The sequence below is a fragment of the Rhincodon typus genome, chromosome 6 (genome assembly GCF_021869965.1).
Source record: "Rhincodon typus isolate 14 chromosome 6, sRhiTyp1.1, whole genome shotgun sequence".
Lineage (NCBI taxonomy): Eukaryota > Metazoa > Chordata > Chondrichthyes > Orectolobiformes > Rhincodontidae > Rhincodon > Rhincodon typus.
In genome coordinates, this window is record NC_063337.1 from 61,655,283 (window position 1) to 61,682,444 (window position 27,162).

Below are 27,162 nucleotides of genomic sequence, written 5' to 3' on the forward strand. Positions count from 1 at the left end.
CTATCCAAGCACAGCCAGAGATATAATCTGCCACAGGTTCTTTCACACTTCTACACTATTACTCTTATCCCAAAGTTCCTATCCATAAGCTTCTCTTGTTTGTCTTGCATTCTTTCGCTCAGCAACATCATTGAAAACAAAATTAAAACTGCATATTTCCCTGCCACATTATTACCTTCCTCAACCACTCCACTCATACCAAATTGAAAAATGTGACTTACAGAATGTGACAAGCAGAAAAGACCCCCCCTTCCAAACAGCTGCTGGTTTCAGTCCGCACTACAAACTTCAACTCTCTCACTGGCAATTGTGAGAAATTCAAGTAGGCTGTTCACAATCTAGTGTCATATTTGGGCCCAAAATTAGTTTCTAACCAAGTATCTGCACCATCACTAAGAACATTCATGCTCACCTCTAACATTGTTTCAGCAGCAGATGGACACTCAACACGCTACATGTTACCTCTCTATTACACTTCCAATGCACTCCTTGCCGGTTTCAATTCTTTCATCCTCTACAAGCTTAAATTTACTTCAAGATTCAACCACATTGCTGAAACTCTGCAGGCACATGGAGACACGTAGCTAACAGGAAGCAGATCTCCTTCCTGTAAGGCCATTAATGAAACAGATGAAGTGTAAATATATGTAAGTGATGTTCACTCTACAAGGGTGATAATTCATCTCTATCATAAAATGCTCATCCCATGAATAAATTTTAAAAAAGTCCTTGCTCCATTGAATCTGCATTGGTCAAAAACAAACACCTAATTATTTTAATCCTACTTTCCAGCACTCGGTCCATATCCTGAATGCCTTAGCATTGCAAGTGCACATCTAAACATTTCTTAAATAGTATGAGGGTTCCTGCCTCTATTACCCTTACAGCCATGAGTTCCAGATTCCCACCAACCTCCGAGTGAAAAAAATTTCCTCACATCCCCTCTAAACCTCCAGACCGTTACCTTAAATCTATGCCCCTAGTCATTGATACCTTCACCAAGGAGAAGAGTTCCTTCCTGTCTACCATATCTATGGCCCTCAATTTTATACATCTTAAATCATGCACCTCCAGTCTCCTCAGATCCAAGGAGACCAACCCCAAGTCATCTAATCACGTTTCATAACAAATTCTCCAGCCCATGCAACATCCAGGCAAATCTCCTCTGCATCCTCTCCATGTAGTCACAACCCTTCCATAATGTAGATGCCAGAACTGCACACAATATTCTAGCTGTGGCCTGTACAGTTTTGTGCAGTTTCAGCATAATCTCCCTGCTCTTAAACTCTGTGCCTCAGCTAATAAAAAGTCTTCTTAACCACTTCATCTGCCTGGTGTGCCAACGTAAGGGTCAGTTGGACATGCATTACCAAGGTTCCTCCAATCCTCCGTGCTTCCCAGGGGCCTGTTTATCATGCATTCTCTTGCCTTGTTTGTCCTGCCCGCATGTCATCTCACATTTATATGGACTGAATTCCCAACCACCTGATCAGTCTGTCTCGATCCTCTTGTAATCGAAGGCTATCCTCCTCACTCTTTACCACTTGAAAAATTTTCATATCATCCATGAACTACCAAACAACTTCCTCCAATTAAGTCTAAATCATTTATATGTAACACAAACTGTAAGGGCCCCAGCAATTATAAAGAACTCCACCAGACATGGGCTTCCAGTCACAAAAATCACCCCTCAGCCATCATCTTCTGCTTCCAGCCACTCAGCCAATTCTAATTATACACAAATTTCCTTCAATCCCATTGGCTCTTACTTTTGCTATCACTCTCCCATGGGTGACTTTATCAAATGCCTTGCTGAAGTCCAAGTAGACCACTTGAAATGCATTGCCCTCATCCACACCTGGTCACCTCTTTGAAAAATTCAATCAAGTTGGTCAGACATGACCATCCCTTAACAAAAAGATGTTGACTGTTCTTGATTAATCCCTGCCTCTCCAAATGTAGATTAATTCCATCCCTCAGAATTGCATCCAATAGTTTCCCCACCACTGAGGTTAGACTGATTGGCTGGTAGTTTCCTGGTTTATCCCTTGCTGAATAACAGTAACACATTGAACATTATTGCCAGCGCCCATGCTATTTCCTCCCCTGCCTCATTCAACAACCTGGGATACATTTCACCCAGGCCTCATATTAAGCCTCCAGACCACTCAGAATCTCCTCTCTATCTATGCTAATTATTAATTTTTTTTTTTTTTTTTTTAAAAATCTTATCACTCCTTCTCACTGATTTCCATTCCCACATCATCCCTCTTACAACTGAACAGTGACACTAAGTATTCATTTAGAACACTACTTTATGCCCTCCAACTCCATGCACAAATTACCCTGTGGTCCTTAATGGGCTTTAATCATTCCCTAGTTATCCTTTTACCCTTCATGCACATGTAAAATACCTTAGGATTTTCCTTTGTTTTAGCTGCCATGATCATTTCGTGCCCCTTGTTCCTTCTCATAGTTTCCTTTTAAAAAGCTCCTCTGGCACATTCTATACTCCTCTTCGGGCACTGCTATTTTGAGTCCTCGGTATCTGCCTTAAGCCTCCCTCCATAAGCCTCTTTTCTTAATCCTACATATCCCTCGACATCCAGTGTTTGATGGATTTGTTGGTCCCACACTCTCCTTACAGGAACTCGTTGGCCCTGTTCCTTCTCTATTTCCTTCTTGAATGCATCCCACTGCTTCGACACAGATTTACCAAAATATATCTGCTCCTACTGCAGTCCAACCACATCATATCCGATCATATTAAAACTGGCCTTCTCCCAGTTTAGAACTTAGATTTCAAGCCCATCCTTGCCCTTTTCCACAATAATCTTGAATCTAAGAGAGTTATGATTGCTGTCTGCAAAATGCTCCACCACTGACACTTCAGCCACTTGTCTGGTTGCACTACCTAAAATTAAGTCCAGGCATGCCCTTCTTTGTACGGCCTTCTCCAAAAGTGGTTCTGAACATTCCGGATTCAAATATTTCCTTCATTGGCAGCCGTATTACAATTTCAAATACCCCAGGATTTGTGATTCCCTCTAGTCCTCTCGGACTGACTTGCCACCATTAAAATGTCACGATGGCTGTGGTTAGCACTGCTGCCTCACAGTGCCATGGGCCCAGGTTCGATTCCACCCTCAGGCGACCGTCTGCATGGAGTCTGCACATTGTCACCATGTCTGTGTAGGCTTCCTCCCACAGTCTGAAGATGTGCAGGCTAGGTGGGTTAGACATGAGGAAATGCAGGGGTAGGGGAATGAGTCAGGATGGGATGCTCTTTGAAGGGGTGGTGTGGACTTGTTGGGCCAAATGGCCTGTTTCCACACTGTAGGGATTCTGTGATTTCTGAACTTAATCACCAAGACACTCCTTAGAACCTTACTCGAGTCAAATTTTCAATCATCTCATTGTGTAGGTGAACTCAAACTTTGTTTAAATGATGTGTCCCCCAGATATTTCCCAGGAACTTTATAATGTTTGAAGCACTAACCAAGTTTTCTTTTGCCAAAGTATTTCATTATGTAACTTCTCTCCATAGGATTATTATCAATTTCTCAGGTGTTTGTGGGACATCAGTATTGTAGTGCACAATCTGTGCACTACAGTATTACTAAGCAATTGATATCCTTGATTGATGTATTTATTCCCATGTTCCAAACTCAACAGATTTGATATTCCTACCATATTGTTCCTTTAAACTTAGCAGTCTTTCAATTCAGCATCTTGGCTGACATTTTGTGTTAAGTGATGAAAGTACAGCACTCATCTTCTACTAGTCATTTGTCAGCGCAGATTTTTCATAGACGTTTTCACAGCAACTTACTATTTTTGGGATACCATGCATTTCAGTACCCTCTACACAAGAAGAGATCCACATGAACGAAGGAAAGCAACAGCATGCCTCTGAACTAGACTAACAAATCATCCTTTAGGCACAAAACATCTAAATCATAAGTGAAAATTAGAATATTTAATCTAACATCTTGCACAATAAGTGATAGAGGGAGAGAAAGATGGGAAGACGACAGGTGAGGCACATTAAATGAAAGATTTCCAGTTATACTTAAAATTCAAAAGAATGAGCCTCTCTGCTTGTCAGATACATTTAAACAGCCCGAGAAGTTGCTCTTGTAGCCATCAAGACAGTGTTAAAAATTCACTTATACTTAGGTAAATAAATCCTAAGCTTTTCTGCGTTTTAGTGGGTATCTAGTGAACAGATATCACACTTCTTTACACCTACTGATTGCGTGCCAAATACAATGCTGATGTACCAGTGTTACTGTGCTTCAGGAGCAACACAGAAATTGACTTCCTTATTCTGCATTATCAACTGTGCATTTTCAGATGCCAGGGGTGTCAATCTAGATCTTGAGGACTTAATGAGCAGTGTTGTTGAGGTTATCGTATTTGACATGGTATACATGAACTAAGGAAACTCTTTTGCTAAGGTCCGCCATAACAGACCAGTCAAGAAAACGACAGCCCAAGAGATCCAAGCAAAGTGGATTTTGGAGCATGGCCCCATCATCAGGTGAAATGAGAGGGAAGCACACAGACACAGAATTTAAAGGTAGAGAGGTCTAAAGATCATACAAATGCTGTGAGTGGAGTGTTGAATAATAAGTCTCTGCAGGTGATCAAAAGTGTCAGATGGTGTGAGCAAAGTGCAACAGCTGAATAACAACGAAGGGATGACCTATAATCCGATTAAATGAAGCAGAGAGATAATTACAAGATATTAAAAATAAGGTGGCGATGGAGACAAATCAAATGACTGGAATCACACAATAGGTACAAGAGTCGCATGCCGAGGATCTAACTGAAGTAATAAGTAATCCAAAACTGTACAAACTAATTAAGGTAGCGAGATCATAACAATTTATCAAGGTGACAGTGTCAAAACAGGACAGTAAGGGAGATTTTACAGATACAAAACAGTGTGGTGGGGTCATACGTAGCACGACATGAACCCAAGATCACGGTGGAGGCCGTCTTCATATGTTTGGAATTTAACTTTCAGTTTCTGCTCAGCAATTCTGGGTTGTTGTGTCTCTTGAAAGCTGCCTTGGTGAACACTTACCCAAAGATCGGAGGCTGAATGTCCTTGACCACTGAAGTGTTCCCCAACTGGGAGGAAACATTCCTGTCTGGCAACTGTTGCGTGGTGTCCATTCATCCGTTGTCAGTGTCGGCATGGTCTTGACAACATACCATGCCTTGGGGCATCCTTGCCTGCAGCGTACGAGACAGATAACATTGGCCAAGTCACACGAGTAACTGTCATGTATGTGCTGGGTGGTGTTCCCACTTTGATGGTAGTATCTATGGTGATGATCTGACAGGTCCTGCACAGGTTGTGTGGTGTTGTGGGTAGTTTGCTGTGAACGATGGTCTGTTTAAGGTTTGGCAGTTGTTTGAAGGCAAAAAGTGGAGGTGTACAGATGATCTTGGCGAAATGCTCATTGTCATCGATGACGTGTTGAAGGCTGCAAAGAATATGGCGTAGTCTCTCTGCTCCTGGGAAGAATGTACGATGAAGGGTACTCTAATCGGTAGTATCCTGTGTCGGTCTTCTGAGGAGGTCATTGCAGTTTTTCAATGTGGCATGTCTGACCTGGCGATTAAAGAGTTGAGCATCATATCCCATTTCTATGAGGACGTGCTTCACAATCTGTAAATGTTCGCAACGTTCCTCCTCATCAGAGCAGATCCTGTATATGCACAGGGCCTGTCCGTAAGGGATGGCTTCTTTAATATGCTCAACTCATCGATCACCAGTTCCAACATGCCACAGCAAAAAACCACAACAGCCTCCTCAAGACAGATACTGGATACGACTGATACAGTATCCTTCATCATACAGTATTTCCATGGAACAGAGAGACTATGCCATGTTCGTCACAGTCTTCAATATATCATCGATGACTACCCCTGCACTTCTCGCTATTAAACAATTGCTGAATCTTAGACAGACCATCATTCGCAGCAAATTAGCCAGCCTTCGGGACAACATCAACCACAACACATCTATATCTAATGTTATCTACATCTATTGTTATCAATGATTAAGATGGGAATGTACAAGGCATGATTAGCAAGTTTGTGGATGACACTAAAATAGGCCGTATTGTGGACAGTGAGGAAGGTTATCAGAAATTGCAGCAGGATCTTGATCAGCTGGGGAAGTGAGCTGAGGAATGGCAAATGGAGTTTAATATAGCTAAGTGTGAGGTGTTTCATTTTGGAAAGTCAAATCAAGGTCAGAGTTTCATGGTGAATGGTAGGGCCTTGAGTGTCATGGAACAGCGGGACCTTGGAATTCAAGTGCACGGTTCTCTGAAAGCAGAGTCACAGGTAGACAGGCAGTGAAGAAGGCTTTTGGCATACTGGGGGATTGAGTACAGAGATTGGGAAGTTACAGTGCAGTTGTACAGGACGTTGGTGAGGCCACACTTGGAATATGGTGTTCAGTTTTGGTCACCTTGCCTCAGGAAGGATGTTATTAAACTGGAAAGAATGCAGAAGAAATTTACAAGGATGTTGCCAGGACTCAAGGGACTGCGTTATCGGGAGAGGTTGGACAAGCTAGGACTTCTTTCTTTAGAGCATAGGAGGCTGAGGGGGGAATCTTACAGAAGTGTATAAGATTATGAGAAGCATGGATAGGGTGAACGCACTCAGTCTTTTTCCCCAGGGTTGGGGAAGCGAGGACCAGAGGGCATCAGTTTAACATAAAAGAGGGGAAAGAATACATGGGAACCGGAGGGGCAACTTTTTTTTTAAAAAAAAAGAAAGGTGGTACGCTTATGGAATGAGCTGCCAGCAGATATGGTTGAGGCAGCTACATTAACAACACTTAAAAGGCATTTGGACAAAAGCATGGATAGGAAAGGGTTTAGGAGGACGTGGGCCAAGTGCAGGAAAATGGGGTTAGCGTGGATGGACATTTTGGTTGGCATGGACCAGTTTGAGCCGAAGGGCCTGTCTCCATGCTGTAGGACTCTATAGCAATACACAATCTCTGCAAGACATGTCAGACCATCGACATGGATACTACCATCACATGTGGGAACACCACCCAGCACATACAGAGCAGATACTCATGTGACTTGACCAATGTATCTGGCTTATACGCTGCAGGCAAGGATGCCCGAGGCACGGTATATTGGCGAGACCATGCAGATGCTATGAAAATGGGTGAATGGACACTGCGCAACAATTGCCAGACAGGAATGTTCCCTCCTAGTCAGGGAACACTTCAACAGTTAAGGTCATTCAGCTTCCAATCTTCGGATAAGTGTCCACTAAGGCAACCTTCGAGATACACAGGCCTCCAGTCTGAAAAGCAACCTTCCACCACCATTTTCTGTCTACCTCAAGCCAGTTCTGTATCCAAATGGCTAGTTGTCCTTGTATTCCACATGATCTAACCTGGCTAACCAGGCTACCATAAGGAACTTTGTCAAACTCCTTACTGAAGGCCACCACTCTACCCTAATCAATCCTCTTCAAATAACTTTAAATCAAGTTAGTGAGACAATTTCCCATGCACAAAACCATGTTGACTATCCCTAATCAGTCCTTGCCTTTCCAAATACAGGTACATGAAAATCCTGTTCCTCAGGAGTCCTTCCAACAACTTTCCCAGCATCATATTACATTTTGAATTGAATACTTTATAAAATAGGCAAGACAAATTGTTTGACCACATATCTTCACAAAAAAAAACTTAAGACACATCTAGTTGTCTTATCTGACCACAGCCACATACATGACAAGAATATACACTGATCAAGGGAGTATTCATTCCAAAAAGATATGCCTGATGTTGTCAAATTTTGCTTCTAATACATGAATGGAACGTTCTACATTCAACAAGTTATCACAGAGAGTCAGAGTTAGACAGCATGGAAGCAGAGCCTTCAGTCCAACTCATCCATGCCAACCAGATATTGTTGTTAAACTTTGCTTCTAATGTATGAATGAAATGTTCTGCATTCAACAAATTATCTCAGTTATACAACATGGAAAGATACCCTTCGGTCCAACTCGTCCATGCCAACTAGATATCCTAAACTGATCTAGTCCCATTTGTCAGCATTTTGCCCGTATTCCTCGAAACCCTTCTATTCATGAACCCATCCAGACGCCTTTTACATACTGGGTACATTCATAAATATAAGTGTTAGGCACACGGCAAGAAATTAAAAAAAAAACTAGTCTCTTTAACCGAAAAATAAAACGTTCGCACGTCTAAAAATAGTCAGTTTCTTTATAAACAACAACATTTTCATGGGAAGTTACTTCTCCTCCTCATAATCACAGCAACTGTGTTTTTACTTGCTAATGAACTGAGCCGATCGGCTTGCTTTTGGTGCATTAACCATGAGTTCTGCAGTGTTGTATCATAACTGGAAGGCAGCTTCCCCACCTAGTCCCCTGGCCTCAGCTCCAGCCCCAGTAATACCGATTGCCCAATTACCTATTTCCTCCCCGGGCTCCATGTCAGTTGCTGCGCCACGTCACACGCCGCCTCCTCCTACAACCGATTTCCTTGCTTCAAACCAATTCTAAGCAACAAAAAGAGAGAGAGAATACTGGCGTTTTCAGATATAAATTTTGACAGGCCGCTGCTCGAGATAAACGTGAGTCTGATGTTTTATCCTCCCACTTCGCAGGAAATATTAACCCCTTGGAGGAAGCAAATTCAAAAACTACAAGTCCACCGAGCAGGCGTCGATCTTCCCCGGCGTCAGCCTCTCAGGAATGCCCACACTGTCAACGGCCAGTTTTAACTGCAGCATGAGTCGGGCATTGATGAAACAGATACAAACACAGTCACACCGTGAGAACTCAGCCCCCCTGCACATCCCCAAAACACAAATGTCAAAACCCAGAGAGAGCGCATGTGCAGTCTCCTCTCCCCTCCCCACCGAGCCCAGACTGCGTGTGCGCAGAGCCTGTCTCAGGCTAAATGTGTGCTCTTCTGAAAGTGAATGTACAGTCTCTCGACTGCTTGCCCAGGGAATATTTAAATTTAGTATTTTCTTTCTGGCAGACTGGGCCCATGCATTTTCCACACAGATTTTCTTCCCTTGATTTTAATTTCCTGATTCACTTATCTGGACACTTGATATTCCAATGAATTTAGGTTTTTTTTACACCAGACCTTTGGAATGTGTTTGCAGTAGTTTTATGGCTTTAATTGCCCAATAAATATCAGAGAAGAATTCGGTCATTCAGATCATCAAGTCTGCTCTGCCATTCGATCAAGATTGATATGTTTCTCAATCCCATTCTCTTGCCTTCCCCTGTAACCTTTGATCCCCTTACTAATCAAAAACCTATCTATCTTTGTCTTAAAGACATTCAATGACTTGGTTATCACAGCATTCTGCAGCAACCAATTCCACAGATTCACCACTTCTACCTGAAGAAATTCCTCCTCAACTCAGTTCCAAAGGGTCCTCCCTTCACTGAGACTGTACCCTCAGGTCCCCATCTCCCCTACTAGTGGGAGCATCATCTCTGCATCCACTCTATCCAGGCCTGTCAGTCTTCTGTAAGTTTCAATGAGATCCCTTCCTCATCCTGGATGAGCAGCATGGACAAATTGGGCTGAAGGGCCATAAAATCTATGACTCTATAACTCCACCGAGTACAGAACCAGAATCCTTAACCGCTCCTCATATGACAATCCTTCACCGCTCCTCATATGACAATCCTTCATGCCCAGGATCATTTTTGTTCCGAGGGTCACCAGACCCAAAACGTTAACTCTCATTTTTTCTTCGCAGATGCTGCCAGACCTGCTGGAGCTTTTCATGCAACTTCTGTTTTTGTTCATTCTTGTAAGCCTCCTGACCCCCTCCAACACCAGCACATCCTTCCTTAGATACAGGACCTGTCCTTCCATCTACTTTTGTCATTTGCAAACTTAACACCAATACCCTCAGCTCCTTTGTTCAGATCAGCAACAAATAATTTGAATAGCTGCGGTCCCGACACTGAATCCTGTGGAACTGCACTAGTCACCAGCTGCCACCCTGAAAAAGACAACTTTAAACTCAGCCTTCTGCCAGTTAGCCAATCCTCAATCCATGCCAGTACCTTATCTCGTACACAATAGCCTCATGTTATTTAGCAGCCCTCTGTGTGATACATTGTCCAAGATAATCTGGAAATCCAAACAGATTATGACTACTGGCTCTCCATCTATCTTGCTCATTGCCTGTAGGATTGAGCAAAAATCCTTGTCATTTAAAATACTGGACTAAAACCCTGGGCTTTAAAGATTAAATAAAAAGGCAGCTGGGCTATGCTCTAGGGAAATACACAGTCAGAGACAGCTGCCTGGAACCATTGTTCAATTACAAAATCTAATTCACACCTCAACCCTAAAAGAATAATTCACCAGACCTAAGAAACCAACTTAACCCAGACATCATGGAGCCTTTACAGATACCAAGACATCCAACTTCAATTAATAAGCAGGAAAATTGATGTTTCAGGTCAGGACCCTTCTTCAGAATAAACCCATTTCTGAAAAAGGGTCCCAACATGAAATGTCAACTTTCCTGCTCCTCTGATGCTGCCTGGCCTGCTGTGTTCCTCCAGCTCCACACTGTTGTCTGTGACAACATCATCTACAGTTCTTGCTGTTTCCAACTTCAATTAATATTCATCTACAGAAATACCAGACATTCCACCTACTCAAAATACATTTACACCTACTCTAAACTATCAAGAAGCCAATTCACATCAAAAAAGTGGGGGCAACAGTAATACAATACAATTGGGAAGCACAGATTTGGCGCAAAGGGAAGAGACCTGCAATTTAGTATAATTGCAGGCCCTGTCTCACTTGAAAAAAAAAGTGTAATCCGCCACACAAGCTACCCCTGCAGTTACCACCAGGAGAAGGACTCCAGATAGCTACCACCTCGACAGCAGTCCCTACAGCCATCTCCAACCACCGGGAACCGACCACAACCTGTAGACCTGACAACCGGTGACCTCCGAAAACCACCGACCCGATCGACACCACGAGGCCTCAGACACTTCTGGAGGTGAAAAAAAAAAACAATTGGTTTGCAAAACTACCACAGCATAAGAACAAAACCAAGTACTCACCCAAAGTCTTCATCAAACCACCAGCTATGGCAAGCAGGAATGGCTAGCTGTATTTCAAAATCGCGTTTAACCTCAGTGATGAGTTTATATTCACAAGACCCCAAAATATCCATTAAGCTGGCAGAGGGGAAGGTCCATGGTGACAATGCAGGGAACCCCCAAGGTTAGGAAATCTGATTAAACTTTAAAGAAAGTTAAAGAACCGTTCTGAGGAAGGGTCACCAAGCCCAAAGTGTGTTTTTGTTCCCAATTTACAGCATCCGCAGTTCTTTCAGTTTTCATATGGTCATTTGACCCTGCTCTACAATTCAACATAACCATGTCTGATCTATCTCAACACCATATGCCAGTAATCTCCCATACCCATGGACAGCTTTAACTATGAGAAATTTATCTATTTCTTTCTTAAACATACTTAGTGAGTTTGCCTCCACAGCCTTCCGTAATGCCATTTGCCTTCGTAACTGCTTGCTGCACCTGCCTGCTACTTTTCAATGAGTACAAGGACACCCAAGTCCTTTTGTACATCAACTTTTCCCAATCTATCACCATTTAAAATTGTACTCTACCACTCCAGTTTTCCAACTAAAGTGGACAACTTCAAAGTTATCCATATTGTATTATCTCTTCATTTACTCACTTATTGAACTTGTTTAAACTGCCTTGAAGCTGCTTTGCATCCTCCACACCAGTAACAATCTTACACGCTTTTGTGTCACCAGCAAACTTGGAAGTATTACGTTTGATTTCCTCATTCAAATTTTTGACATATACTATGAATAACAACGGCCCAAGTGCTGATCCCAGTGGTACCCAACTAGGCACCATCTTCCACTCTGAAAAATACCCTTAATTCCTACTTTGGTTCTTGTCTGCTAACTAATTCTCAATCCAAGCCAGTAGATTACCACCAATCCTATGTGCTTGGATTAAGCACACTAACCTTTAATTTAGGACTGTATCAAAAGCTTTTTGAAAGTTCAACTATTCCACAGACCCTTGTGCTGCCTCATCAATTCTATTAGTTATGTCCTCAGAAAATATCAACTAGTTTGTCAAACATCATCTCCCTTATTAACTTAATCCTGTTGCTATTTCCAAAGGTGTTCTGTTATCGCGTCCTTTGTAATAGGCGCCAGCAATTTCTCTACTGCTGATGTTAGATTTGCCAGCCTGTAATTCCTATTTCCTCCCTCCCTCCTTTTTTTTTAAAGGAATAGTGGGCTTATGGTTGCCATCCTACAATCTGCTGGGACTATTCCAAATTTCATAGAACTTAGCATAATGACACCAATGCAACTATTATTTCTATGGCCACCTCCTTTAGTACTCAGGGATGTAGATTATGAGGCCGAGGGATTTATCAGTTTTCAATTCCATTAACTTTTCCAACATTTTTTTTTAAAACCAAGACAAATTTCCTTCAATTCCTCCTCCCCAAAAAATGCCTTTGCTTTTATAACATTTCTGGTAAGTTATTTGTGTTGTCTTCACAGAAGAAAACATAACTGGTTGTTTTAATTTCTCTGCCTTTTTCTTGTTCTCCATTATCAATTCTTTATGTTTAATTTTAAGATTTAACAACTAGGTTTGTAAAAATATGTTCTAACAAATGTTTTATTTCCTGAAACAGAATTTGCTGGGTTATGTTGTCTGATGTGAATGTTTTATTTTGATTGTTCTTTTGAACTATATAAAACCCTTGGTAGGCCACATTTGGAGCATTGTGCACAGTTTTGGTCACCACATTACCAAAAGGATGTGGAAGCTTTGGAGAGGGTGCAGAGAAGGTTTACCAGGATGTTGCCCAGTCCTGAGGAAAGGTTAAAAAAGACTAGGATTATTTTCACTGGAAAGACGGTGGCTAACAGGAGACCTGATAGAGGTCTACAAAATTATAAGAGGCATAGATAGGGTAGATAGTCAGAGACTTTTTCCCAGAGTTGAAGTTTCAATTACAAAGAGGCACAGGTTCAAGCTGAGAGGGCAAAAGTTTGAGGGAGATGAGCAAGGCAAGTTTTTGAAGCAGAGAGTGGCAAGAGCCTGGAATGGACTGCCAGAGGAGGTGGCGGAAGCAGGCATGTTGGTAACATTTAGAGGCATCTGGATGGTTACATGAATAGGGAGGGAATAGAGTGATATGGACCAAATAAGGACAGAAGGTTTGTTTTTCAGTTTAGTCAGGGTATGATCATCAGCACAGGCTTGCAGGGCCAAAGGGTCGGTTCCTGTGCCTTACTTCTCTATTTTGTCCTTTTTTGAGAAAGAACTTATTGTTTCCAACTGTGCATTCATTAACTGATTTTATTTGACAGTTCCTATACTTTCTCTTTGTAGAATCATAAAAGATTTAGAAAAGTAGACTAGGAATTTGAGTTAACAATGGTTTCAATTAACTTCACACATTTACTGATAGTGTAAGTCTTTCTCCCTCAAGTACATTAATTTCATAACTAGTAAAAATAAGTGTTAACTCATCACCTGGGTTGAATTTCATAGGTTGAGAACTCTGTAAATGTCTTCCATTGTTCTAAATATCTTCTGTGTCTTGCATTTATGGTCACTTGTTTCAGACTTCTTCAATAACAAAGATAACCTACTTTCATTTATCTTGTTCCCTACTTTCACAGCTTTAAAGAAACACAAATTGGCCCAGACTTTGCAGTAACATTCACAGTATAATTGTCAGAATTCACTGTCATTGCTCCACCACCATCATTATGCCACTGAAACTGATCACAACATTTGGAGTATGCACAGTTGGTCATCTTTGAAAACATACATAGATGCGGAGGTGCTGGTGTTGGACTGGGGTGGACAAAGTCAGCAATCACATGACACCAGCTTATGGAGCATAGCCTCTTTGTCAGTGTCCTCAGAAGTCTTCACCTGATGAAGAGGCTATGCTCCATAAGCTTGGTGATTTCAAATAAACCTGTTGGACTACAACCTGGTGTCGTGTGACTTCTGCCAACATACACAGAATCAGAGTCATAGAGATATACAGCACGGAAACAAACACTTGGGTCCAACTTGTCCATGCTGACCAGATATCCTAAATTCATCAAGTCCTATTTGCCAGCATTTGGCTCATATCCCTCCAAACCCTTCAGTTGTTTCAGCGGCGGGAGTCCGGGAGGAAGCGCGAGGGCAACCTGGGAAGGTGAGCTTTTCGATTATAAAAGTCTTACCTCGCGTGACTCCATTTTTGGAGTAAGTGAGGTAATATATTTGGCCGGTTGCTTTACCCGAAACACTACCGAGGTAGTGTCTCCCACCCATCCTCCTCCTCTAACCAAAAAAAAAAGGTTCTGAGCGCTGATTTGGTAAGGCTACTAGTTTTTTTTTTTTTTTTTTAAAAACTTTGTCTGTTTGGGAATTCAGAACAGTGGGAATGGATGTTAGGGCAGTTGTATGCTCCTCCTGTAGAATGTGGGAGGTAAGGGTCACCACTAGTGTCCCCACTGACTTCATCTGCGGGAAGTGCACCCAACTCCAGCTCCTGGGAAACCGTGTTAGGGAACTGGAGCTGGAGCTGGATGAACTTTGGATCATTCGGGAGGCTGAGGGGGTAATTGAGAGGAGTTACGGGGAGGTAGTCACACCTCAGGTACAGGAAAAAAGTAGATGGGTTACAGTCAGGGGACAGAAAGGGAACAGGCAGACAGTGCAGGGATCCCCTGTGGCCATTCCCCTCAAAAACAAGTATACCGTTTTTGGATACTGTTGGGGGGGACGACTTACCAGGGGTAAGCCATGGGGTACAGGTCTCTGGCACAGACTCTGTCCCTGTTGCTCAGAAGGGAAGGGGGGAGAGGAGGAGAGCATTAGTCATTGGGGACTCCATAGTTAGGGGGACAGATAGGAGATTCTGTGGGAACGAGAGAGACTCGCGGTTGGTGTGTTGCCTCCCAGGTGCCAGGGTCCGTGATGTCTCGGATCGTGTTTTCGGGATCCTTAAGGGGGAGGGGGAGCAGCCCCAAGTCGTGGTCCACATAGGCACCAACGACATAGGTAGGAAAAGGGATGCGGACGCAAGGCAGAAATTCAAGGAGCTAGGGTGGAAGCTTAGAGCTAGAACAAACAGAGTTGTTATCTCTGGTTTGTTACCCGTGCCACATGCTAACGAGGCGAGGAATAGGGAGAGAGAGCAGTTGAACACGTGGCTACAGGGATGGTGCAGGAGGGAGGGATTCAGATACCTGGATAATTGGGGCTCATTCTGGGGTAGGTGGGACCTCTACAAACAGGATGGTCTACACCTGAACCAGAGGGGTACCAATATCCTGGGGGGGAAATTTGCTAATGCTCTTCGGGAGGGTTTAAACTAATTCAACAGGGGGGTGGGAACCCGAATTGTAGCTCCAGTGTACAGGAGGTTGAGAGTAGTGAGGTCATAAATAAGGTTTCAAGGTCGCAGGAGTGTACCGGCAGGCAGGAAGGTGGTTTGAAGTGTGTCTACTTCAATGCCAGGAGCATCCGGAATAAGGTGGGTGAACTTGCAGCATGGGTTGGTACCTGGGACTTCGATGTTGTGGCCATTTCGGAGACATGGATAGAGCAGGGACAGGAGTGGTCGTTGCAGGTTCCAGGGTTTAGATGTTTCAGTAAGATCTGGGAAGGTGGTAAAAGAGGGGGAGGTGTGGCATTGTTAGTCAAGGACAGTATTACGGTGGCAGAAAGGACATTTGATGACAACTCGTCTACTGTGGTAGTACGGGCTGAGGTTAGAAACAGGAAAGGAGAGGTCACCCTGTTGGAAGTTTTCTATAGGCCTCCGAAAAGTTCCAGCGATGTAGAGGAAAAGATTGCAAAGATGATTCTGGATAGGAACGAAAGTAACAGGGTAGTTGTTATGGGGGACTTTAACTTTCCAAATATTGACTGGAAACGCTATAGTTCGAGTACTTCAGATGGGTCAGTTTTTGTCCAATGTGTGCAGGAGGGTTTCCTGACACAGTATGTAGATAGGCCAACAAGAGGCGAGGCCACATTGGATTTGGTACTGGGTAATGAACCAGGCCAGCTGTTAGATTTGGAGGTAGGTGAGCACTTTGGTGCTAGTGACCACAATTCGGTTACGTTTACTTTAGCGATGGAAAGGGATCGGTATATAACGCAGGGCAAGAGTTATAGCTGGGGGAAAGGCGATGATGTAAGATTTAGGATGCATAGTATGGAGAAGGAAACTGCAGGGGCTGGGCACAATTGAAATGTGGAGCTTGTTCAAGGAACAGCTACTGCGTGTCCTTGAGAAGTATGTACCTGTCAGGCAGGGAGGAAGTGGTCGAGTGAGGGAACCGTGGTTTACTAAAGAAGTTGAATCTTGTCAAGAGGAAGAAGGAGGCTTATGTAGAGATGAGGCGTGAAGGTTCAGTTAGGGCGCTTGAGAGTTACAAGTTAGCCAGGAAGGACCTAAAGAGAGAGCTAAGAAGATCCAGGAGGGGACATGAGAAGTCTTTAGCAGGTAGGATCAAGGAAAACCCTAAAGCTTTCTATAGGTATGTCAGGAATAAAAGAAATGACTAGAGTCAGATTGGGGCCGGTCAAGGACAGTAGTGGGAAGTTGTTACTGGAGTCCGAAGAGATGGGAGAGGTGCTAAATGAATATTTTTCGTCAGTATTCACACAGGAAAAAGACAATGTAGTCAAAGAGAATACTGAGATACAGTCTATTAGACTAGACGGGATTGAGGTTCATAAGGAGGAGGTGTTAGCAATTCTGGAAGGTGTGAAAATAGATAAGTCCCCTGGGCCGGATGGGATTTATCCTAGGATTCTCTGGGAAGCCAGAGAGAGGAGATTGCAGAGCCTTTGGCTTTGATCTTTATGTCGTCATTGTCTTCAGGAATAGTGCCAGAAGACTGGAGACTAGCAAATGTTATCCCCTTGTTCAAGAAGGGGAGTAGAGACAACCCTGGTAATTATAGACCAGTGAGCCTTACTTCGGTTGTGGGTAAAGTGTTGGAAAGGATTATAAGAGAGAGGATTTATAATCATCTAGAAAGGAATAATTTGATTAGGGATAGTCAACACGGTTTTGTGAAGGGTAGGTCGTGCCTCACAAACCTTATTGAGTTCTTCGAGAAGGTGACCAAACAGGTGGATGAGGGTAAAGCGGTTGATGTGGTGTATATGGATTTCAGTAAAGCGTTTGATAAGGTTCCCCATGGTAGGCTATTGCAGAAAATACGGAGGCATGGGATTGAGGGTGATTTAGCGGTTTGGATCAGGAATTGGCTAGCTGTAAGAAGACAGAGTGGTGGTGGTTGATGGGAAATGTTCATCCTGGAGTTCAGTTACTAGTGGTGTACCTCAAGGATCTGTTTTAGGGCCACTGCTGTTTGTCATTTTTATAAATGACCTGGATGAGGGCGTAGAAGGATGGGTTAGTAAATCTGCGGATGACACCAAAGGTGGAGTTGTGGATAGTGCGGAAGGATGTTGCAGGTTACAAAGGGACATAGATAAGCTGCAGAGCTGGGCCGAGAGGTGGCAAATGGAGTTTAATGCGGAAAAGTGTGAGGTGATTCACTTTGGAAGGAGTAACAGGAATACAGAGGCTAATGGTAAGATTCTTGGTAGTGTGGATGAGCAGAAAGATCTGAGTGTCCATGTGCATAGATCACTGAAAGTTGCCACCCAGGTTGATAGCGTTGTTAAGGCGGCGTACAGTATGTTAGGTTTTATTGGTAGAGGGATTGAGTTTCGGAGCCATGAGGTCATGTTGCAGCTGTACAAAACTCTGGTGCGGCCGCACTTGGAGTATTGCGTACAGTTCTGGTCGCCGCATTATAGGAAGAATGTGGAAGCATTGGAAAGGGTGCAGAGGAGATTTACCAGGATGTTGTTTGGTATGGAGGGAAGGTCTTATGAGGAAAGGCTGAGGGTCTTGAGGCTGTTTTCGTTAGAGAGAAGAAGGTTAAGAGGTGCCTTGATAGAGACATACAAGATGATCAGAGGATTAGATAGGGTGGACAGTGGGAGCCTTTTTCCTCGGATGGTGATGGCTAGCACGAGGGGACATAGCTTTAAATTGAGGGGTGATAGATATAGGACAGATGTCAGAGGTAGGTTCTTTACTCAGTAGTAAGGGTGTGGAATGCCCTGCCTGCAAAAATAGTAGACTCGCCCACTTTAAGGGCATTTAAATGGTCATTGGATAAACATATGGATGATAATGGAATATTCAGGTTAGATAGGCTTCAGATTGGTTTAACAGGTTGGCGCAACAGAGGGCCAAAGGGCCTGTACTGCGCTGTAATGTTCTATGTTCTATGTTCTACATTTACGTGGGCAGCTTTGCTGTTTGGAGAAATAACTACTGTTTAATTATGAATATGGTACAAAGGTTACACAGAGGTCAATGTTCTACTCCTATTTCTATTATTATTCTGTGCTCTATTTCGTAGAATAGAATGGCTTCTATTGCCACGTGCAATCGAATGAGTGCAGAAAAGTTTGTAATGCCATTTTAGGCACAGATACTTTAAGTGTTGTTACAGAATTGAAATAGTGGAAAAAAAGAGAGACTGGCATGGGGATACAGAGCCTAAATAGACCAGAATGAGAATAAAAAGTATCTTTAAAGGTACTCAAGTTGTAGACCTTTTTCACTGAATCCATGCCTGCTGCACTTCAGAACACAAGGAGTCACTGCCTCCATGCACTGGAGTCTGTCCAGGACTTGTCCCCCGACCGGCCTGGGCTCACTCTACACCTGCTCAGGCCACAACTCTGCTCCCAGGCCCATGACTCGCTTCTGGGATTCGGCCCGTGCATGCTCTGCTGCCGCTCCAGCCGTGACTCACTTCTGGGCATGTCTCAGTGGCACTGCCGGGAACAGTCAAAACCAGCATTCATAAAAGGAGATGCTGGGATGAAGTTAGACGACACACTTAATTTAAGTACAAGCAGACAACAGTTGGTAAGAGAGAGAAATGTTGTGATAGAGGTGAATTTCCAGAGCAGCAACTATTGTCTTCTTGGCCTAGGTATGATGTGATAAACATGCATAACTTATTATTTTTGGAGTTTGGATTTAAAATGTGGAGGAAGATGGAGTTTCGTTAGTCCCATGAAGGTATCTTTTCTTAAAAAAAAAAAAAAAAAGTCATTTGGACAATGGGCTAAAATCATTTCTCAGAAGACACATGGTTTGAGTCAACTGCCTGGCAGAACCCCTGTCATGTTAATGAAGAAAACATTTATACTTTTGAGTTTAGTGTCAGGTAGTGTAAACACATCACGGCCTTCAGTTTGGTTTTGACTTCAGAACTGAAAGTTCAAGATCTCAGTTTAAAAGAATCTAGAGTACAGTTCAGAAATGAACAGTTTCTCCTAGCAAGAAAATGTTCAGGTCAGAAGAACCAGTCACCCTAGTGAAAGTGTTTTAGTGTGGAAAATCCAAGCCAGGAGAGTTTGGATAGAAATCAAGTTGTTAGAAATAAAAAGGTTCAGTCCACCAGAATTGGGAGGGGTTCAGGCCAGTTTTTTTTTTTCCAGGAATCGAAGGAAAAGGAACTCAAGGAAGTCAGTTACTTAAGAAAAAAGTTGAGATCAAAAAAATTCCTCTGGAATGGAGTGAGTATCTTCAAAAGGATAGTATTGGGTAACAGGTTTTACAGATTACGCTAAGATTTTTGTAACTGCCTTCTCTCCATATATGCAGCTTTGTTTTGTTTCTTCTTTTGTGTAGTAAACTTATGTCCTGTTAAAAACAGCACCTCTAACTTTGTGTAACCATGTTTCAATGATTAAGCACCACGTATTGAACTGCAAAAGAAAAAAACCAACTAACCAGGATTCAGTCTGTGATCTAACTTATCCAATATTACCATCAGCTGGGATTGTAACAATTAGAATATGAACTGAATTAGAGTGAAACTAGAACATCTGAGCAACTTGCAAACTGCCACTTTAGGAAATTACAATACGCAGCAGAACCAGACTGCCGATTTTCTTCATTTACAACTTTGAATTTTATCCAAATTCCAAAGTCAGTCTTTATTCTACTGCACCAGAGCAGTCACACAGGTAATTCTGACATTTTATACAAGGCAAGTGAACACAAATAGGAACAAATTAATATCCTGTTAATTTGTTTTGATGGTATTTGTGGAGGAAAAAATATTGACTGGAATGCTGGCAAAACTTTAGACAGCTACAAAAAATAAAAATATGGGTCTAAAATTAGAGCAAGGAATGTTGGTGCAAAGTAAAAATAGAATAGATTATCTAACTCCTTTATAGTAATTCTTCTTTGATATTTTTGTGGAGGTATCAATACTATGTAGTTTAAACAAATTTTGATGGGAAATTCAGATAAATGCCTCAGTTACAGAGCTGTAAAGCATGGACACAGACCCTTGGGTCCAACTCGTCCATGCCAAGTAGGTTAAGTAAATTAATCTAATCCCATTTGCCAGCATTTAGCCCATATCTCTGCAAACCTTTCCTATTCATATACCCATCCAGATGCCTTTTAAATGTTGAGATTGTACCAGCGTCCACCACTTCTGGCAGCTCATTCCATACACACATGACCCTCTGTGTGAAGTTGCCCTTTAGGTCCCAATTAAATCTTTCCCCTCTCACCTTAAACCTACGCCCTCTAGTTTTGGACTCCCCTACTCCGGGCAAAAGACCTGGGCTATTGACCGTATCAACGACTCTCGTGATTTTATAAACCTCTATAAAAGGTCACCCTTAAGCCTCTGATGCTCTAGGAAAAGTTGCCCCAGCCCATTCAGCCTCTCCCTATAGCTCAAACTCTCCAACCCTGGCAACAAACTTAAGTCTTTTCTGAACCTTTTCAAGTTTAATGACATCCTTCCTATAGCAGGGAGACCAGAATTGAATGGGGCATTCCAAAAGTGGCCTAATCAGTGTCCTGTATGGCCATAACATGACCTCCCAACTCATACTCAATGCACTGTCCAATAAAGGCAAGCATATAAAACATCATCTTCACTATCTTGTCCACCTGTAACTCCACTTTCAAGAAACTATGATCCTGCACTCCAAGGTCTCTTTGTTCAGCAACACTCCCCAGGACCTTGCTGTTAAGTGTATAAGTCCCACACTGATTTGCCTTTCCAAAATACAGCACCTTAAATTTATCTAAATTAAACTCCTTCTGCTTCTCCTTGGCCCATTGACCCATCTGATCAAAGTCTCATTGTAGTCTGAGGTAGCCTTCTTCACTGCCCACTACACCAATTTTCATAGAATCCCTACAGTGTGGAAACAGGCCCTTCGGCCCAACAAGTCCACACCGCCTCTCCAAAAAGCAGCCCACCCAGATCCATTCCCCTACCCCTGTATTTCCCATGTCTAACCCACCTAACCTAAACATCCCCGGGCACCATGGCTATGCTAAGTTTCCCAGTCCACCTCACCTGCACATCTTTGGACTGTGACGGGAAACCAGAGCATCCGGAGGAAACCCACGCAGACACGGGGAGAATGCATAAACTCCACACAGACAGTCGCCTGAGGCTGGAATCGAACTTGGGTCCCTGGTGCTGTGAGCAGAAGTGCTAATCACTGAGCCACCATGCTGTACCAAAATCTGTGGAGATGCCGGGGAATTCTGGTATCATCTGCAACCTTCCCAACCATACCTCCTGTTTTCACATCCAAATCATTTATATAAATGACAAAAAGCAGAAGACCCAGCACCGGTCCATTTGGCACACCACTGGTCAGAGGCCTCCAGTCTGAAAGCATGCCTCCATCATGGTCACCCTCTCTCTCCTATCTTTGAGCTAGTTCTGTATCCAAATAGCCAGTCTTCCCTGTTTTCCAAGTAATCTATCCTTGCTAACCAGTCTACCATGCAGAACCTTGTCGAAAGCCTTACTGAGGCACATCCTGTACGCATTGAAATTTCAGGACTTATTATGGGTCAGATTTTCCAGTATGTGAAAGACTTCCAACTCAAGTTACATCACTGGTGTACCTCGAGAAAGTCAGCATAATCACATTCATAGTACCTAGAAGGAAAGTTTAAACTTCAATTGCTGGTTTTGTCCTGTCAAATAACTAAATAATTGGTTGCTTTCCCTACACTTCTCTGCTTTTTACATGGATTTTCCTAGAGTTTTTCTTAGATGGTCAGCTCACTGAGCTGGTTCACTGTTCTGCAGACGTTTCATCACCATCAGCAGTGCAGCCTCTGATGAAGCATTGTTGTGTTTTCCCACCTGTCATTTAAACTCTGGTGTCTGTTGAGCTGGACTACCTCACTTCCGGTTTTCCTTCATAATGGATTGTATATGTGGTCTAGCTCTATATATTTATTGATGGCTTTCTTAGTGGAGAACCAGGCTTCTAGGAAGTCCTATGCTACGGGCTGTCTGCAGAACAGACCAGCTCAGCGAGCCAACCAACCATAACCAGAGCTACAAATCTACTCCAAAACCTTAGTGGTCTAAAATCTATTGAACAGCATAACTCAATTGAAGCGTCAAAGCACTCCACCTGCAGCAATGTTTGACCCACTATTAGACCTTGTTTTGTGATAATGATTCTTCGAATAAGTCATCTGATCTCAGCTTCAATTTGGCTAAAGTGATTTGAGATAAAAGTTTACATGGATCCATGTTTATTTTGTAAAACATTTTAGAATAGTAACTTTTGCCTTGAATGATGGACATTGCTTCTTATTGGTAAGAGCACTAATCTAAGTTTTAGGTGTGACAACTCAAATATCAGCAGCAAACATTTATCACACACTTCAGGCATCAGTTTTTCATTCTTATATACAAAACACTTTGAAAAGGGTTAGGCAAACTAAACATCAAAGTCACAAATCCCATAAATCTTTTCATATTTTTCAAATTTATATTAGTTCATCAATTTCTGAAAAGAAAACAAGTATCATATCATAGGTTAGATATTTAGAGAGTTGGACATTTTAATATTTAATGTCAAGCAATAATTTGACTAATTGGTTTTATGCTAATGCACAAATTTTATTTGATTTTGCTGAACTAAGTGCCAAACACAAATGAATAGGATTCAAAAAATTGTTCTTGAAATCAAGAATGCAAGAAAATTCAAAGCAAAAGATAAATAGATTAACTGGTCTAAATCTATTCTGTGGCTGGAAAATTACTTGGAACTGCTCCCAGTCAGCTGATCTTCTGGAGAAGTAATGCCAGTGATGTTAAAAAAAAAAAAACACCATCATCTTAAGCAATACCCAGGCTTATGCGAGAACCTTCAATAATGAGCTTCATTCCTACCACAATTTTTAATCCTTACATATACCCCACCTGACACAGTTAGGGAACAGGATTACAATGACCCTGAAGAAATCACACAACTCTAGACACATCAGCAAGATAGACTACCAAAAAAAAAAAACCATGCAGATCCAATATATCCCAATTCTACAGACTCCCCTAGGAACACAAACCAGGGAGAGGAGGGCCTCAGACCCATTGTCTCACTGCCAGCTACACCAACATATAGACTTGCCAAAGAACTACAACAGAAATTGAAATACTTAGTAGACAACACCACCCACTCCATCCACTCATCCCAAGAATTCCTCAACATCAAGGACTCCAGGATAGAAGAGGACGAGGTGATGATATCCTTTGACGTAACAGCACTATTTACATCCATAAACAAACATTGGCCTAGCCAGAGAAACGATTGCCACTCCACTGGACAAATCAGGCAACCCAGGACACCAACATCAATAAGGACAGCATCATGAAACTACTAGATGTGTGCCTGTGCCTCACAACCCACTTCACCTTCAACAAAAGCCTATACAAACAAAATCAACGTAACACCATAGATTCCCAATATCAGGACTGATTGTGGAAGTAGTAATGCAAAGGTTAAAATGGGTAGCACTCCCCACTATGCAACCCAAACTTTGGATCCAATACGTAGATGACACCTTTGAGATTATTAAAACGCGCTAAACTGGAAGAAACCCACCAACACAAACAACATCCTTACCGGGATAAAATTCACGAAAGAACAGAACAACCGACTACCCTTCTTGGGCATGATGGTAGAATGCAAAACCAACAAACTCCAGACTAGCGTATATAGAAAGACCACACGTACTCAATTACACCAGTAACCACACAATGCCCACAAATGGAGCTGCATCAGGACACTATCTGGATGAGCCACAAACACAGAACTACGCAAAGCAGAACAGGAGCACCTATACTGAGTCTTCAAAAGGATGGATACAAAAAAAAACCAATCGCCCATTACCACCAAGACAGATCACAACAGGAAGACAACACGACCAGACTCACTAATCACTCTACAATACATCAAGGGCATTTCAGAGATGACCACGAGACGACTCAGACCCTAGGTATTAGAGTCGCCCACAAACCGACAACCACCCTATGACAGCTACTGTGAAACATAAAGGATCCCATACCTACAACCAGCAAAACTGGGGTAATATACAAAAAAACCATGCAAGGACTGTGAGAAATACTACAAAGGCCAAACTGGAAGAAAAATTGACAATATGGATACATGAACATCAACTAGACACCAAGAGACACTACCAACTCTCACTTGTCTCACTATACACAGAGGAGGGAGATGAATTCGACTGGGACAACACATCCATAATCGCACAAGCCAAAACAGACACACCAGGGAATTCCTGCAGGCCTGGTATTCCAACCAGAACTCCATCAACAAACAAGGAATTAGACTGTGTACAAACCACTGAGAAACAGGACCAGACGTAACACCAACCACCCCAGCAAACCGAGGCATATAAATAACAAGTGGGACAGAACACCGACGCTTCACTGGAGGCACACTGGCGATATTACCGAGCAACCAAACCCACCACCTCAGCGAGTATGTCTATAAATTCATCCATAACCCGAACTGCAAATCTTCTCGAAAACTTTAAATATTTCCCATTCCTAAATTATCTGAGAATGCAATGGTGTACTATATATTCTTACAGCGCAGAGTGACATTGATTTTGCGGTCACTCTCCGCAAGAGCTCCTTATTCCATTCAGCTCCCCCACCACATCTTGCTGATAAACTCTCCAATTTCTTTTTTCAGATAACCATGCACATCCTGCCGCTGTTATTCATAGTAGGCATTCTGAGATCAGAGGAGTTTGAGTGCTTCCAGACTAGGATAGCGACAGACTACCCTGTTGTAATGTTTAAGGATAGAATTTCAAGCCGTTGGTTCTGTGACAATGAAAAAAAGAACACGTACATTGATACAGTTTTTTTTAAACCGTATGTTCGTTGAGGAAAAACCTCGAATTTCTCCGTGCTATGTCGTTCCTGTTGTATACTCTGTCCGCTCGGCCTTCTCAGCGCGCACGCGCTTACCAGCCACCGTGCACGCGTCCCGGCCCAAGCGGGTCTACACATCGAAACGGTTTTAATTGCCGAATTTTGGAAACATTTGAGAGAGAGAGTTTCTCAGAATTGTTTTTGTAAAACGATTCGGCAGTTTCAAAAAGTGACAATATTATTTATACAGAAAAACAAAACACGTAATAGAACATCCAGATTCCCTAAATCTGCTGATTACAAGAGGATGGAATAAAACCGTTAGAGGTAAAGACAAACCGTTTCTTTTCTAACGGGTTGGGACCTCCGACTAGATGCGCCGAGGAGAGGCGAGCAGGTTACACTGTGCGATGCTGAATCTACTCCATTGACGCCTGATTTGCAGTGAATATTATGCAACTATTTCCTAGGGTTTTATATTACCATTATCAAGCGAAAACTCTTTTAGCCTTAATTAAGACGTTATTGTAAACCTATCAAAATAAACCGGAAGCTATTAACCTTTTCAATTAGTCCAGTTGAGATTGATCCTGCAATTTATTAGAATAATGCTGTTTCGTAAAAAGAGCTCGTTGAAAAGTAAATATGGAATAGTTTTTCAACGTAACTATTAAATATATAGATTCTGGAGCAATGATTGAAGTGCCACTTATTAAATCACTCGTTGTTGTTTATGAGTGAGACATCACTAAAATGCTGTTTTCCTACTTCGTTCAGAGGTGTCATTCAATGACAAAACTATTCCCAACCACTTTTCTGCTCTCCATCTCTGTGTTCCTCATCAGATATACAAAACCCAAATCCCGCAGCTGGGTAGCCCTGTCTGGACTTAGTGATGGTGTCTTTAATTTCACTTATAATGAAATACAACTACTTGCTACAGGGTGTAATTCAATAATCAGGGTTCATTAACCACACAAGCAACGTGAGTAGGCAATAGAAACTTGAAAAGAAATTTTAAAAATTCTTTAGTTACAACTCTGTTCCACGTGCCATAGAGGAGACGACATAGAACAGTTTATCTTACCCTCACTTCTGCAAATTCGTGGAGGGTATTCATGGTTTTCTAAAATGTGCTTGTCGTAGATATGAACTCAAGGTCTTGCCAAGTAGTTTCTGTGTGTTTTACGCTTATCTCGCTTTTACAAGTTCATACATCCAGTATTATTGTCAGGACAGAGACCCTGTTTGAGCCATATTTTCTAGTACAGTACCCTGCAAATACGAATACTTAATTTTCTCTTTTCTTGTATTAGATAACTTTATTAGTTATTTGAGTGTTATGGGAAGAGTATGTGAAAGCCCATTAGGAGTTTTACTATTTTGGTAATGTCTGTGTATTTAACACCGCAGCAATATTTGGTTTGGGGAATTAGTTCAATACAACTTTAAAAGGGCAGCGAGAAACAGAACCTGCACAAATGAAGCGCCAATTCACGGCAGCAGCGCGAAATGCTCTCTCAATGGCGGCAAGCGTCACTAACAGCTGACCGAGACCTCCTTTAAATGAAACGGCTGATGTTAAAATCACATTGCGAAGGAAAAGTAAGAAAAACAAAACTTACGAATTGTAAATGGTGCGTCTTTCATTTCCTTTGAAACAGAAAGCTGGATTTAAAATAATCTGAGGGTAAGTATATGATGGTTGAGAATTTCTAAGATTAATCAAGCTGGTATACTCTAGCAAACGATGTAA

The 27,162-nt window shown here is 42.3% G+C and overlaps 2 protein-coding genes across 22 annotated transcripts in view; one reads left to right on the forward strand and one right to left on the reverse strand.

The window, feature by feature from the left end:
• The window catches only part of LOC109929848 (proton-coupled amino acid transporter 4), a 224,773-nt gene extending 213,735 nt beyond the window's left edge, over nt 1-11,038 (reverse strand). For 5 of the 12 annotated variants that reach the window (XR_007262239.1, XR_007262238.1, XR_007262240.1 and 2 more), the window contains exons 1-2: nt 8,495-9,314; nt 5,093-5,244 (exon numbers count right to left, since the gene is read on the reverse strand). Coding sequence is in view for 7 of the 12 variants with exons in the window: in XM_048597744.1 (XP_048453701.1) it covers nt 5,093-5,207 (115 nt within the window). In the remaining 5 variants the exon portion in view is untranslated. Of the gene's footprint in view, nt 1-5,092; nt 5,245-8,494; nt 9,315-10,923 lie in introns of those variants that run through there. The other 7 variants (XR_007262237.1, XM_048597738.1, XM_048597739.1 and 4 more) reach the window with 6 other exon arrangements.
• Nucleotides 11,039-19,708: 8,670 nt separating this feature from the next.
• LOC109933193 (centrosomal protein of 63 kDa-like) overlaps nt 19,709-27,162 on the forward strand; it is a 124,428-nt gene continuing 116,974 nt past the window's right edge. For 5 of the 10 annotated variants that reach the window (XR_007262213.1, XM_048597588.1, XM_048597597.1 and 2 more), the window contains exon 1: nt 19,709-19,728. Coding sequence is in view for 4 of the 10 variants with exons in the window: in XM_048597588.1 (XP_048453545.1) it covers nt 19,724-19,728 (5 nt within the window). In the remaining 6 variants the exon portion in view is untranslated. Of the gene's footprint in view, nt 19,729-25,509; nt 25,734-25,768; nt 25,851-26,656; nt 27,097-27,162 lie in introns of those variants that run through there. The other 5 variants (XM_048597590.1, XM_048597589.1, XM_048597591.1 and 2 more) reach the window with 4 other exon arrangements.